Here is a 16,155-nt window from a genome sequence, read left to right as displayed (position 1 = left end):
TTGTATTATAAAAAAAAAAAAACGTCTCATGCAGTAAAGCTTTGCCAAGCTGCAGAGTAGTGGACTTGCAAATTCCTCCTGTAAGAACTTCTTTTCAAGAAGTTTTCTAACTCAAGCCCCCAGTTAACCATCAGTTTCCTAGAGATATTACAGAAACCAACACACAGAACAGCTACAATTGGCAAGTTATTTTTTTTATAATCCATATTTTGGCGTTATAGCGTTAAGAAATCCCATAACCCTGGCTTCCTGAACAACTTTTCTTAGTGATTACTCATGTAAGCAATGAATACAGTTTACAACTAATGGCTCTCATGATCTCATGTGTCTGGTATTTAGTCAAAGCATACAGCAAATTCTTAACAGCTGATCTAATATTATCAGTTTTTAGAAAAGTTTTCAAGTACTGAATGGTTTTCTCATAAAAGACTTTAACATCCACAATTTTCTAAAGAACATTCCAAGTCACTTAACATTTTGGGTGGAAGGTTGCTTTTTCCTTTTTTCCATAACATTTAACTCTAGACCTAAACTCCCATCGCTGCTACCATATTCTTCCATATACTTTGAGTTAGCTACAGAAGAATCAACATTACTGCCTAAAATCAGAAAATTGCTAAAATAATAAATATTTCAGTATTTAGTAGTTCAATATCTTTAACTGAACATAGCTTTATCCTAGAGAAAGCAGATTACAGATAAGATTTAAGCTCCTGTACTACCTAGCGACCGCGCTGTAGAGAAAGCATCTTTCCTGGATAATTCTAGCCAGGTGCTCTATACAGAGCTCAAATTCAACTGAAATATCTCCCTGGGTTGCCTTCAAAGAAAGCCACCTATGTCTTTACAAAATAAGTTCTGAAGATGTGAAAGGACAAGATAGATTTTCAGCTAAAGAGAAGTGATCATTTGTATAACCAAAGCTATTTACTGTTTTCCCTGGTGAATCCGTGAGGAGACAGATAAAAATGAAAAACTAAAAGTGAACCACTCCAAAGCAAAATACTAGCTACAGAAAATGAGGGTGAGTTGAAAATAGCAGACCAAGGCCAGCAGGAATCAGAACTGGTATGGGCTATTCTGGGACTCAGGAAGTCATCCAACCCATCCCTTTACCTTGAAACGCGAGAGGCGAGAACTGGAGGCTGCTGGTGAAAAAACTGCCACTGTTGTTGCAGGAGTTAAGGACATTCAGAAAAAAAAAAAAAAAAGCCAAGTTCTCATTTGCTGTAAGAGGAAACCCCCAAACGACATCCATGATCCACCTCAGGAACAGAACTAGAAACCTGATTTAATTCCTTTATAAGAATTGCCACAATCTGAAAAAGCTATCAGAGTTTCTATGTAAACCACTCTAGTCCGGGGCAGAACCACCACTGTTTGAAGGCACCAAATGACGCTGAAGAATCAAATTGCACGCCCTGGAAAGGGAAATGACTACTTCAGAGTCGAACTCACTTTTGCAACGATCTTCACAAAAACGCTACAAAATATCCATTCCCCAAGGTGGAAGTTGCAGCATTCATGGTAGTTTTGCAACTCTCTGTGCTGGATGAACTCCTGGGGAAGGAGTTCCTTATTATTAGGAACAATCCTAATAATAAGACTGCATAAAGGACAAGGTGATTTTTCCCAAGAGACACGTGCAGCAGGGAAAAGTACATAACAGCACATTTCTCCAAAAAGGAAAAAAAAAAAAAAAAGGCTAGCAAGAAGGAAGTTCCATTCCTTCTCTGATTATGATTCTTAAAACAAACAGATGCAGATAATAGCCTCAAAACAACCACTTTAGCCTAAATAGAACTGGCTACGCCCACTAAATATACATGCAGACTTTTATGGAGAATGCAAACGCAAACCAGAGTTGAGGCAGCGCTAAGCTTAAGCCCGTCCCATACAGAGCCACATGTGCAATGGGACTGTGATAAAGCAAGCAGAGCTGAGAGCAAATTGCTTTATTCTGTTCTCCAAAGAATGGAGAAACATAAAAGTTCGCTTTCTACAAGGAAATTTAGGCTTTTAAGTATAGTGGCTGAGTTCTAGACAACCTCCCCCCCGCCCCCCACTAATCATGCTGTCAATTAGTTAACTCATATTTAAAACTGCACTCTTGACATAGTCACTTAATGAGTACTTGCTCTTGGACTTTCCATTTTATTTAGGTCTTAATTCTTTTTGTGAACGGGTCAGTGCGATTAAGAAATCTTGAAGGACACCAAATCCAAAGGAAAGTAAATGCTTTTCAAAATAATACACTGAAGTTCGGACAACTACAGTGTTTCCATCTATCCACCTCTTCTCACCTTCTATTTCAGAGGGAAACAAAAGTCTCAGTGCACTAAGAAAATAACTTTGAAATAAACCCAAGATACTGAAGGTTACAATTTGACAACACACAGCCAGCCAAGTGCTTTGCTGCCAAAAGAGGAAACTCTGGCTCTCTTACTACGTCCCTTGCCACATGCTCTCATCCCCTTGCTTAATTTTCTGCCATTTTACTCATTTAATTGCCCTGAAGAATCCGTTAAGTGCCAGACCCAGTGCAAACAAAGCACTGAGAAAGGGAAAGAGGACTTCCCACCATTCACCAGCAGCTCACATCTGTCAGGTCACTGTCCTCACACTGTACCTCACTTGCACAATGAGGAGCTAAGTTGGATTTTTAGTTGTTATCCAAAAAAAAAAAAAGAAAAAAAAAAAGAAAAAAAGCTTTTTGTGTGCGTGTTTTGTATTTGTACGAGCTGGATGGTCAGATACAGCTATCAGGGCAATGAAATCTTACCTTACATTTTAATAAAATTTATCGACATGTTTATAAAAGCTTGTACTTATTTCAGAGATGTACAGTTAACATAAAAAGTTCAGTCTCAGACTGTGCATTTTGTATCAAATGGTTTATGACATTTTTCCCCCAGTGAAAGAAAAATACAAATTACAAATTTCTTGGAAACTTTATAGCTGTGCATGGAAAGGTTTAACCGTCTTGCTTGAGACTCTATAAACTAAACAATGGTTTGATTCACTATTCCCAATTTGACCCAAATAATAGTTCCCAAATGTAAATTCCTTCCTAGGACTTCAACCGTAAGCTAACTGAATGTAACAGTTCTGGAAGGCACAACTCCAAGTCAAGGAGCTATACTTTAGTCTCTAAATTTAGGGGAGGATGAAAAAGGAGTATCTAGCTTTACTTTCCTGCCAGTTTTTAAGAACCCACTCTTCAGTAAGGATGATCTACGTCAGCCTGGAGAAACATTAAAAAAAAAAAAAAAAAAAGAGAACAATTCTTGTATAGCTAAGGCAACTGTGTCTTAGGAACTGTTTTTACAAGGTAAGCTGCTGAAAAGCAGCACAGAACAAGACACGTGGCTTCAGGCTGTGCTGAAGCATCCGTGTCCCATGGAAGCAAGCAGATTTACAATATTCTTTTTTGTCTAGAAAGCTGCAAGCAGCACCAGACATAACCAGAACTAGTGCAAGCTCCCACTGCTTGTTCGATCCTCATTAGGAAGTGTTTTAACAGGTCCTACTTTGGTGCCAAGGCTGAGCAAGAAGCATCTGAGGATCAGAGGCTAATCCACGACCAGCCCTCCTTTCACTAGGGCACGTAACGGCAATCCTGCTAGTACCACATTTAATTTTTGACCTATCTTGTCTTGGTTTCCTGTATTTAATCTCTCAGATGTTTGAGAAGTAATATCATTCAACTTTCAAGGTCGCATCTCCTTTCATGGTACACCTCTAACTGCATTCTTCAAAGCCTAGAGGTTGGGAGTGAGGGGCTAGAATATTTACCGTAGTTTAAATTAACTACGGCTTTGGACAGAGGCTGGTGAGCCACTAAAGAGGGATTTGGTAAGAAACATCTCCAAGATCCTTGTGTACGCGATAAGATTATAAATTGACCCTTACAGTAACCTAACATTGCTCACCTCTTCTACACTAGGAAGTTTGGCTTTAACTCCTTGAACTTTGACAAAAGGTCAACCTATAAACAGACTTTTTTTTTTTTTTTTTTTTTTTTTTTTTTTTTTTTAACTTAGGTGTCAGGAAAATTAGAGGTGACTGAAAAGAGGAAGCCCTGACCCAAAATGCAGCCTAATTTTCATCATTAAAGTTACGGAGACAGATTTCAGTCAAGAGGACAATTCATCTGTGGATACCCTTTCTTGAGGACTCAAAATAAAACATTCTCAGATATTTCAGGCACACTACAAAATTGTTCAGGCAAAAAATCCCCTGAAACACCCATTTAAGAAAAAAATTCCCTTGTACCACTTCAGTTCCGTTAAGTAAAAACCCAAATGAGTCACGTACTTGGATTTAAAAGTGACCAGCTGAACATAAAGAGTTTTTCAGCAGTTTAGCTTCCACAAAGCAAAATAAGCTTTGGTGCATTCCTCCTTGACATCGAGATTAGACTTATTTTTTTCTTGAATTGCTCTTACTAAATGGAATTGCACAAGAACAACCATAATTGGGAAAACTGGAAGCTTCACTGCCCAGCAAGTCTGCTCTGCAGCATCCAAATGAGGACAGTTTGATTTTACATCTCTATGACCTAAACCTATTACAGCTTTTTGATGCACGCTGCAGTTATGTCAACCGAGAAATAGATTAAAACAGCCCCAAACAGAGTTCTACCACGATTACAGGCATCCCAGTGACTTTTTTTGCCTGGACAAGTCTTACCTTCACATCTATAGGTTTCAGAAATGCTTCTTTCTCCTTAATTTCAAGTTAACGAGCAATACTTTTAATACAAAAACGTATATTCAATTCTGAAAGGTGCTTTAAGATTCAGATGTTCCTACATTTCTGGCATTTTGACCCTTCACTTTTTGCAATATTTGGCAGGACACATTTATGGTGAATCGATTTATAACTAACAAACACCCTCAAAGATGTAGAATGAGAACTTTGAGAATTTCAGAGAAGGGCCTGACATTTTAGACAACACGTACTCCAACAGCAATGTTAGAATCCGTCTGGCAAATTTGAAGCTAACCATTCAATCGGTCATCATATTTCTAGCGAAATTTTCTTGTGAAATGCATGACAACGTGCTCAGTGGGTGGCTGAAGAAGCCACAGTACTTCTGACAACCAATCTTACCATAGAAAGTCACAAACATCTTTGCATGGAAATTCCCAACATATGCTACGTTTACCTGAGACTCTGGCAAAGTTGTTAGCTTTAATTTTGAACCTAGGGCTACATGTGCTTCTCATTCGACAGACAAAATGCCACAAGATTTCACCTCTGCCTGCTCTGAGACAGCTGCACCATGTCCTGCATACCAGGGTCTGAAATGGTTAATTGTATCAAAAGCAGACGGATCAGCTGATCGAACAGTGCTTTCCACAGTGACCCCTTCCTGTTTTCTATTTAGAACTGCAAAGTTGAACTCCAGAAGCCAGCAAACCTCAAACAATCTTACTTCTGCTTTCAAGCAGCAGAAAGCAGGGCAAAAAAGAACTTGGACATATTCCTCATTCTTTACCAAAAAGCTCTCAAACAATATTTATAAACGTAACATTTTAGAAGTAACTCCATTGCATTTTCATGTTTTTATCCAAAAGTTTGAAAAAATCCTTTTAAGAAATCATTGTTACATTTGAAAATATTTAAACCTGAAAAATATACTAGCTGTGTTCAAACTCCTTGCTGTTCAAGATTTTGTTGATGGTGACCGTAACATTTCAGACTTTTCAGAGCTTTCAGAGTTTTTTTCTTTCAAAAAAAGAGAAGAAAAGGTGGAGGCTAAAGCCTACAAGATCAGATTAAGTTTGTCCTACCATTACCTCATGCAAGAGGGTTGTTGTACCCCCTTCTCACGTTTAGTTTTGGTTTCTGTTGGAAATGATGTAGTAATTAAAAGCCAAACGTGACTCTCACTTTCTCCACAACTAATGATGTTACTCTTTTCAAAGCAAACTTTTGTAGAAAGGAAATAACTCCCCCAAAAAGCAGCTTCATAAAATGCTGCAGGACATGCTTACACACAAAGACACAATCACACTAAGCGGTGGAAAAACCTTTCTATGAAACGTTTACTTCCAACTTGAGCAGTTCGATTCAACTGCCACCAAAACTAAGATGGAAGACACAAATAACCTCTGTCCCAAAACGTTACTGTTTACTGGTGGAAAGTTAAGTCAAATATCAACTAACAGCAACAGGAAGTCAACTGCACTGCAGGACGAATTAAGGAAAATCAATTGGAAGCAGTCTAGCAACACAGACAAACACCAGTGTGACCCAGAGATATTTAAAGCCTAAGCCAAGTAGGTAACTCTCAAAAGTAGCATTCAACAGCCGCCATTTGACGGTTTAAAGAAACAGTTTTGACAGAAGGCAGTTTTAGCATAAATTTACCTCCAGAACTGGTCCAGCTCCTAGAATAGTTCTCTCCACACCACTTGCGTACCCTTTCTGGCTCAGTGCTGTGAGGCAGTGAATTAAGAAGTTTGTGCTTTGAGTTTTTCCAGAGCCACTTTCACCTGATATAACTATGCACTGATTAATGTGTTTTTTAAGCATTGTGTGATAAGCCACATCAGCAATGGCAAAGATATGAGGCTCCAGCTTCCCAAGCTGATGGTTCTCATATAGCTTGACATATTTAGGATTATAAATGGGCAAGAACTTGAAGGGGTTAATTGCAATCAAAATACTTCCTGCGTAAGTATAAATTTTGTGTTTTAGAAAGCGGCACTTGAGATTTTCTAGGAGTGTTTTCTCTGTTAAGTTGGGAATATTGCACAAGTCATCAAAGTCCTCCTGATGCCATGGAAGGAAACCTCTTTCAACCAATCGTCGAGCATCTGTCTCCTTGGAAAGCAGTTGCATCTGGGCATATTTGATGGTCCCATCAGTGTTCCTTTCTTGCAAAAGAAAGTAGTACCCATCCTTTTGAGGATGCTCATCCTGAGCACGGCGAGGCCAAAGTAAAACTCTATGAACAGGGGAATCATTTATATCAAGTACCCATTCTTCACCACCGGATTCTTTCACCTCCACAAGCACGTAATGTTTTGAGACATCCAAGTTTAAGATATTAATCACATCCTTGATGACATCTGAAGACGTGGTGTCCTTGGTTGCTGTCACTTTGCAGCATGGAGCACTTTCTGCCGAGAGTTGGGGGTAAATATGAAGATTATAGGCTGCCTTTGCCTGGCAAACTGCACTGTCAGCATCTGTTAAACTCATTCTGCCCCAAAATGGGCTTCGGTCTTCCACCCTTGCTCAAGATGCAGTGCCCATAGTCTAAAAAAAAAATTAAATAAAAAAGAAAAATAAGTCAGGTGTTACAAAATGTGCACAAGACATACTAAGGCATACTATTATTTTCCGGAAGATGAAAATAAGTTATTAACTAGACAAATTATTAACTAAAGAACCCTATTTGTGAACATTAGGGCTTATTTCAGTCTGTTTAGCCTATTCCATGGAATGGATAACCATAACAATATCTATCCTCTTTGCACTTTTGCTTCTATTCCCGTACCACCCTCTCCTCCCAATTACAGCAGCACAAGCATATTTATTTTTTATGGCCACAAGGCAAACTGAACTGGGATAAATGTCTACATTAAAACTTCCTTATCTCCACAGGTTAGTTTTAACCTAAATGATTTTCCTGATGACCTGGTTCTCTGCATGGCTACACAAACATTTATTCATCCTCCCACACAAACTCTCCCTTAAAGCTGTGCGAGCAACCTGAGGTAGAAAGAGTTTGATCGTTTCTTAAATCAGAAGTGCCACAAAATACAGCAGAAGGAACAGCGTATAGGTGCAGAAGGAAGACAGTTCTAACAGTGCTCACATGTTTTTTCTTCTTTCCCTGACCTCTTTTCATGAAAGCTCCAAGACAGGTATGATATTTACAGCACTCAGCTTTAGGAAGCTGTGCCTACAACTGAGCAATGCAAACACTGCTCTGATCTCCTTCTAACTCTGCACACCATGGTGATTTCTTGAGCATGAATAATTTACCCAGAAAAGAGACTGCTAATTTCACTTGAGTCAACCACATCCTTGGTACAGAAAGGTTCGATCTTCCCTTTTATCTCTTATTTTAGGTGACACAGTAAAATTAGTCCTATTGCAACTACATTTCAGTTCAGCTAACAAGATCCCAAACAACCCAGCTAATTCACAAGCCTTTATACCTAATCACATCAACCTTATCCTCACTAGATTTCGGGAAGCTCATTCATGAGACTCCAAAAATCATCTATTTCTTTTGCTTTTACTTCCTGTCAGCCCTCCCGGAGGCCAGCAACCTAACTTCAACCTAACAGCTGCCTCAAGGAAGTCAACCTCCTCCTTACTGCCAAACCTAAAAGCCTCTAGACTAACAATCTGAACCTTTGCTGTTGGGTGAATATGCTCTCAACTGCAGCTGGGCACACCTGGATTACCAGGGCTAGGTTTGATTACATTGATAAATTAACAAACTGTTAAACTGAAATAATGTATATAATAGAAGGACAAAGAAGGATTCACTTTTTTTTTTTTTAAACAATCCATAAAACTTCATACCCAGAACACCATTTAAATTTTAGTCTCAAGAACAAAAGCATTCTAAATATATAGCTACATACTGAATATTTAAAAAAAAAAAAAAAAAAAGAAAGTAAGAAAGTGGCAAAGAAATGCTATTGGCCAATGAAGTTGCTTTTTGCCACTAAAGAACTGAACAGGAACTTGCATAAGGCCACACAGAGCAATCATTTCAAATTAAAATCAGCAGAGCTGGAAACATTTAGCTGCCACTTCCACTGCAAGTAATGAATCACTTCAGAGAAACATATGACATAGCTCTGCCTCATGAACAGCCTCAGAGTAGAGAACGGTGCTTGAAGGGAGTTCTGAACAGTAAGCTTTCAGAAGACACTGTTGTGCAAGCTAGGTCATTCTTAGCGGCTACTCATCAAAAGGCAGGCTGAGCAAGCCAGACACAGAAAGACAAACCACAACACATCTCTACTCGAGCTATATGATCCCTCAGAGAATGGTTTCCCGCCCTGTTAAATTCCTCATTCATTAAGGAGGCTTACTGCAAGAACTTGGTGATACACAAGGACCGACCAGTGAGCTCTAAGTTCCCTCTCCATTTTCTGTGATCATCACTGACCAGTGGATTGGAAGTCTGAAGTATCTTTGAAGGAATTCCACAAGTATAAAGCTTTCTTAACCTACAGAACCTCAAACACTAACATACAGTAGAACCCTACAGTAGACTGCTGCTGCTCATAGGGAAGATGAATCTGGAGCACTGACAGAAAAAAAAAAAAAAAAAAAAAAAAAGAACAGCAGTGACCATTTTCCTTTCAAGCTGGCTGGCTAGTTCAAGGGAAACAGTCTTGTGCAGACTTCCTTTTTTTTTTTTTTTTTTCTTTCTCCCCAACAACTAGTTTCAGACACACAGTCTGCTGCGACAGAGGAAGTCCCCTCAGAGAGCCTTTTGACCAGCACAACACCCTAAGAAGCGTGGCACCAACTTTTTGCCCACACAGAAAAGCTGAACCTAGGTGCTAACCTCTGACTGCACTGATAGACATTTCCGAAGCTCACCTCATGTCAGCTACCAAGATACATCTGGTACATTGCTCGAGACTTCCACATCACACTTTCTAAAAAGGAAACCAGAACACAAATGGCCTCTCTTTACTACTGAAAAACACAGGCCAGGATATTTACAGCAAGTAACAACGTGATAGATGACAGTCTCTGCTCAAGTGTGTCTGACAGAAAAACTGAAAAGAGAAAGACTCACTCATCCTAAAGAACAGATTTATGGCAAAGCAACACGCAGGCATCAACCTTAACATCTTAATGCTACACACAGATTTTTTAATTACACGGTCAAGCAACATCAAGCAACTTGATGGAAGTTAAAGCATGCAAGCGAGTTCTGCTTCCCCAACCATCAGCCTAGAAGAACGATTTGGAAGATAAGCTACAGTAGAAAGAATTTGCTGAAACATGATTTCAATGTACGGTCATATCAGCAGTAAACAGAAAGACAATCAGTATAACACTGCCTCTTTTTAACCAGATATGAAATCCAGGCAGTGCTAGCTTGCTTTTGGCAGCATTGAGCTTTAAGACTGCTCTTTCACCCAACAATAACTTAGAACAGATACGGTCTTTTGAATCATTTATTACTGATGATGAAGCTTTAAGGAAAAAAAAAAATTCTGGAAGTCACTTAAGGAAGAGCAGCACCGAACTACTATTACATGCATGTCCTTTTAATTGATTGTCTTTTTGTTATGTACAGCTTATATGTCAAAAAAAATGCACCAAATGTGTTCCAGGAAAAAAAAACAAAAAAAAAACAAAAAAAAACACTTTTAAATATTTCTATCCAAGAATCAGAATATCTAAAAACACAGGTTTGAGGAAAAACTGCTGCTTCCCAATTAACGTGTGATTTTTCTTAGGCTATCAAACTTGTTTGATAATAACACTGCTCGAAGAGACAGACTTTGGTACATCTCTGACCTCATCCTAAGCAGTATTTTGAATAATAAATTAGATCATAAAAGTAAAGGATCATACACAGATAATAAGAAGAACAGATGGTAACTTGGCTACCTGATGAGTCCCAGTATTCAATTATGGATGGATTATCATCAAGCAAATGGAGGATTAGATTCTAGTGAAGTTGGATTCCTGGCGTCAAAGTAAATATTTTCATCATGATTCTAAAAGGAAGAAAAAAGAGTTACTGATAAGGAATGCATCATACAGAGATTGAGAAGGCAATAAGTAATCAAAAAGCTAATTCAATGATACAGCTCTGCAGGATAGGAGCAAGTGAACAAATTCCAGCTGAGTTCACAGGTAAACAACTTCAGATTTACTTAAGAAGCAAGCCACGCCAGAGGGATGGAATGGGAGCTATCCTGAAAAGCAGTAACTGAAGCAGGCTTGGAAAGCGTAGTGGGTAATCATTTAAACATGAGATTCCTACGTAACACCACAAGCATAACAGTTATTGTAAATCCAAGATGCACATCAAATGAATATTTAGTCAGGTGGCCATTCTACCTTTGTACTCCGAAGGTACACGACCAATACCACACCTAGAATATACCCCAAATTCAAGTAAGAAGCTGACAATAACAACAGCTACGTTAGAAAGTACCTCCTTATAGCAAAATACTCTAGAAGCTTTGTCTGTAAGAAACACACACTGCAGACTGATAGTAGTTTAAGTCCTTGCACAGGGAACTGAAGTTTGATAACGCTCACCAGTCTGGAGGACAAAACTATAACAAAAGCCTGTGGCTGGAATTCAAAGCTAGACAAAGTCAGCGAAACATAAGACAAATGTCACCAGAAGGCTACCCTCTGCTGCAGAAACTTAGCTGGCAGTAACAATGAGGCCTGCTGAAGGTCTTTTTAGAAAGTCAGCCAGTCCCCAGTTTCAGATGTGCTGTACAGGTGCTACAGTTAACTAGGCACCACCCTCATTTACGTTGAGCAGTCTGAACAATCACTCCTGATTTTATGATCTATAATTATCTAGAACTCTGTTTAAGCAATCTGAATACTTATCGCTTCTATGAAATTTGGCCCATCAAGAAAGCACAAGCCCGAATTCAGGTGCAGAGAATACTGGAAGAAAAAGGAGAAATGCAAGAGTATAAGGTAATAATGAAACCATAATGGTCAGCATGCAAAACAGCAAGCTCAGGAAAACAGCAGCCTAACCACTGTTGAGTTCTTTTTGTAGGAGATGGAAATTTCTGCAAAGTTACCTCAATTTCTTTCACTACTCCTCCTTATAAGAGGCTCCTTATAAAATATGGGAAAAAACAAAGCTGTGTTAGAGAATTTAATAAGTGGGAGGCAGAAGCTGGCATTAGGTGAACATCAACTAATTTTAGACTTCACATTCAGGCTCCTTCCTGTTTTCCTTAAAATGTTTTACTTTGTACAAGCCTCTAGTAGTGCAAGTATGCCTCTTCATAGCAATTAAAGTTGACTAAGTACAGCTGTCAGCATCTGCAAAACAATAAAGCGTTATTTTTCACCATACAGGTGCAAACACAGGGGAAGAATTAGGCAAGCTGGGCAAGAGAAAAAAGTCAAAACAGAAGTTAGAAACACAAAGTTTGATTCTAATCTTTTATTCAAACCATTGCACTGTATTACTTCTGTGGGTGTGAGTGGGGCAACAGCTGCAAGGGATTAGCATATTAAAAGATATAGAGATACATGATTTGCACCCTTCCAACAGCAGTTTTGTTATGCCAGTGTAACACATGCAATTTAACAGTACTTATTTTGAGCAAGATGAAAGAGAAAAGGGAAACCTTGAATACTGCGAGACAAATTTAAACACAAGGTACTGGTTAGAGGCTGCCTTTACTCAGCTATCCTAGCAGGGTAATTCCAATAGGTCTACAAAAATGGAAGCAAGTCTACACAACCTAAAATCTCTTTCCAAGATCCACTACCCCATCTTTGCAAACCTACAAATGGTGTATTTGTCAATAGTACTAACATAAAGCATCTATAAGACAACAGTCTAAAGCTATATTTGTTTTTAGATTGCCTATTAATTATTACTTTCACTTGCTTATAAAACAAACAAAGCCACACACAAAACCACTGGGTTTACCAAACAACAATCCAACTGAAAGTAGGCTGCAGCATTTAAGTATGTTGTTGTAGGATTGGCTACATTTGCCACTTAAATCACCAAATAGGGCAACATTTCAAGTAACTACTTCAATACTTTACGAAAGAAACATACTAAGCTACATGATTTATCATTAATCTGTAATGTTATTCCTCCCCGCCACCTCAACAACATTACCAGGAATAGAGAACAGTCAAATTCTCCACAGAAATTTTTATGGTATTTTCTAAACGTCTTCAAGTCTCCATCAAACTAATGAATTTTCATAATATGCATTAAAGCCAACATTGCCTATTTAGTAATGTTGTAAAATTCTAGAAAAGAACTTTTCCCCAATCAGCGCAGGGTATCCGTTTAGTTTAAATAAGGCCATAATTTGAAGCCACATGTTTAGTCAATGAATCATAGTGAGGCTAAAAAGGGAAAGCTACCATTACGGCAAAATTGTTGAGGATCAACTTTGTAATATTCCAGTTCTTCACATTTTCATGTACATTTCCAGTGCTGCATTCCTCAATCCGCAAGATCTGAGCTCCTCACATCATTCATCAAGTATTTTTCAACACAGAAGTAGAAAGGTATCACATGTACCTCTAATATTCTTGAGTACCAGATTTGTCAACTGCTGTCCCAAAAAGAGCCCCCTCCCTCCAATCAAACTGAAAACGTTTAGCAATTGTGAAAATATTCAGCTATTACTTTTCCTTAGATTCCAAAGCAAGGAACTTCCAGCAAGATAAAGGGCTACAGTGACACCCTAGGATTTCAAGGACCAAGTGTGCTTTATAGGTAAGGCAAAGGCCTCAGCCCTTGCCTCACTTCACATCATGAGGACACACAGTTGCTATTAGCTGAGCTTTTTTTTTTTTCCCCCAAATATACCAGACATTTGTAGATTAACCTGAAAATTGCTTTGTGCTCTAGTAACATTTCAATGTTTTTTTTTTCCCTGTTGAACTTAACAACTCTTGACCCTTGGTTTTCTTTAAGTAAAAGCTCGTTTTCTACTCCAAAAGGCATAGTTCTGAATGGAGCATACTAATTTACAGCATATTTGTTACTACTTTTTGCAATCAACCCTGCCAGAGATGTTCATGTATGCAACAGACTGCCTAACAAAGGAGAAGCTGGCCTGCAGTGCAAGTAATGCAATGTAATACAGGAAAAAGTCAAAGAAATTACCTCCATTGCAAGCAGTTCCTTCTCAGTTTCCTTCTCTCTCCTCCCTCTGGCCCTTGAGACCTGATCCCAATCTATGCCCTCAGCTCATCTAAGATGCAGGCCAGACTTCCTCTGAATGGCTCAGACGCACAATTTAACCTCAAGACAAGGCTATCTTATCAGGCTCACAGTGACTTTAAAGGCCTATAGCATGTTATTAACTTACACTGAGTGCGGTGTCATAGCTACAGATGTGCTCTTGAGTATGATTCAGAGGAAATGAAAATGTGGCCTTGTTGAGAAAAGAAGGACTGGAGGCAAAGCAACCGAGGGTGCTAGCAGCAAAGAATGAAAGTCAAAAGAAACTCTGAGACTATTCTCACAACCTTTCATAGTCGTTCTTCATTTCATCCTTACTGGTGTTACAGACATCAACAAAGCAAAAATCTTACTGGCCTAATGCTGCAACTGCACTGAATAGAAATTATCTTCAGAAACTTTAGGCTGAACGTTTGTGTGAATTGAGGGGAAAGAAGAACTGATTCAGCAGCAGCAGAACCTATGTGTGTCAAACAGTTTTAAAAACACTTGTTTGTGTTAAATACTGTTGGTATTTTAAGGAAGAAGTTTTGCTAGGATGTGCATTAAGTTGCATTTGGTGACACGCTATCAGATACAACCTGAATTCTGAAACAAAGGCACTGCTAACCCTTTCAGCAGACAAATGATCTATTAAACTAGCCAGCTATTAGAAAAAAAAAATCCTTATAAGCATCTCTGGATTGACTTCTCGATATTGGTTTTGGACAGTTTTCTCCTTAAAAAAAATATACAAATGCTTTTTTTTTTTTTAATAAAAAAATTAATCATAACACACAAACCCTGAAGTGCTACTCACTGATTAAAGTTTTTAAAAAGAATTGTGACAGTATATGTTTTTAAATGGCGCCATGCACAGGTCTACCTGAAAAATACGCATCATATTTAACCACATTAGAGAGCGTTGTTTCAATAAAATGTAAACATGATTGACAAAAAAAAATCCAAAAGTCAGAGGGAAAAGACAGGCAGAGTAAGCACATCTTGTTTCTTAGAACTGTAAGTTAATAAACACCTTCAGCCTTCAAATTCACAAAAAAAGTACCAAACCACGGACTTTTTGTTGAATCATTTTTTCACTATTTTCCTTGACTGGTAAGATAGCTAACAGCGTTACATCTTTCAGGAATTTTGCTTCTGTAAATTCCCAAGATAAAAGAATCCTGTCTCATGGCTGCCTCACCTCCCCCCGTGTCCATCTAGCTAAGGAAAGACCATATCTAGCCAAAGTAATACTGAGCTATATGCATATGAGTCAAAGAGTTATTCACACACAGAATTATTCAAGAAGTCTAATGTTTGAATCATCATTTGTCAGAAAATTCAGTCTGTACAAAGCATTACTTACTAAATGAACCTCACTTAAATTTTTCATCAGTTGTGTTTACTCTTCCTGAATTATTCAGTCCTACAAACGTTTTAGGTTCCACAGAAACACACAGACCTATGAGTCCTCCCACTCTGATTAGACTATCCTTTTGCAGACAGCTGCCCTGTCACTGCACAGCCTACAATGTTCAACTAATAAAAAATTAAAAAATACTTCTTGAGGCAAACGTTCAAGCACAGTGACAAAAAAGGCAAAAAAGCCCACACATATTTCGCAGTTCTACAAAAACAGTTCCATCACGTTACTGCAGTAACTCTCGAGTCTGATGGTAACAAGTTAACGCTTCTAATGAGGGAAACGGCCTTAGAAGCAGCAGCCTGAGAAGTAGGGGTGTTACCAGACTTTAAATGTAGGGCAGGTAAAGAATCTAATTGTTCCTGGAACTACAAGACAAAACTGACCAAAACTAGATCAGAAAAAAAGTTACAGTGAATCTTTAAGTGAAGATATACTTATCTGCATTAAAAGTCACCCATACCTCTTTTCCTACATTAAATAAATCTGTTCCTGACAAGATTCAGAGCTAAAGACACCAAAGATTTACTAAAACTTGACGGGCGTGACACCAACGTACTGAGCTGGAACGCAGGGTTACCTCACGCTGCTACTTTAGGGCAAGTCCTTCAGTCATGTATTCCAGCTAACAAACCTGAAATCAGAGATCTTCTAATTACGCATAACAAAGTCTTATTTGCAAAGAGCTAGGTAGACACACCGATACCAACCCACCTCTAGGAGCAACGTGGGAGGATACTGATGACATCTTTGAAAGGCTAATTACATCTGCCAGAAGCCTGAGATCATCTCCAGCCACTCATTTCCAGAAGGCAAAAAT

At 38.6% G+C, this 16,155-nt stretch overlaps 1 protein-coding gene across 3 annotated transcripts in view; it reads right to left on the bottom strand.

Annotated features, from left to right (window-relative positions):
* MYO9B (myosin IXB) overlaps nucleotides 1-16,155 on the bottom strand; it is a 45,479-nt gene that overhangs the window by 28,415 nt on the left and 909 nt on the right. For all 3 annotated transcript variants that reach the window (XM_084302852.1, XM_084302853.1, XM_084302854.1), the window contains exons 2-3: nucleotides 10,615-10,724; nucleotides 6,379-7,272 (exon numbers count right to left, since the gene is read on the bottom strand). In XM_084302852.1, coding sequence (XP_084158978.1) covers nucleotides 6,379-7,215 — 837 coding nt within the window. In that variant the 5' untranslated portion in view covers nucleotides 7,216-7,272; nucleotides 10,615-10,724. The remainder of the gene's footprint in view (nucleotides 1-6,378; nucleotides 7,273-10,614; nucleotides 10,725-16,155) is intronic.

Source organism: Netta rufina (genome assembly GCF_964035555.1).
Source record: "Netta rufina genome assembly, chromosome: 28".
In the NCBI taxonomy this organism is placed as follows: Eukaryota; Metazoa; Chordata; class Aves; order Anseriformes; family Anatidae; genus Netta; species Netta rufina.
Note: the sequence above shows the minus strand (reverse complement) of the source record. Positions and strands in the feature narration are given on the sequence as shown.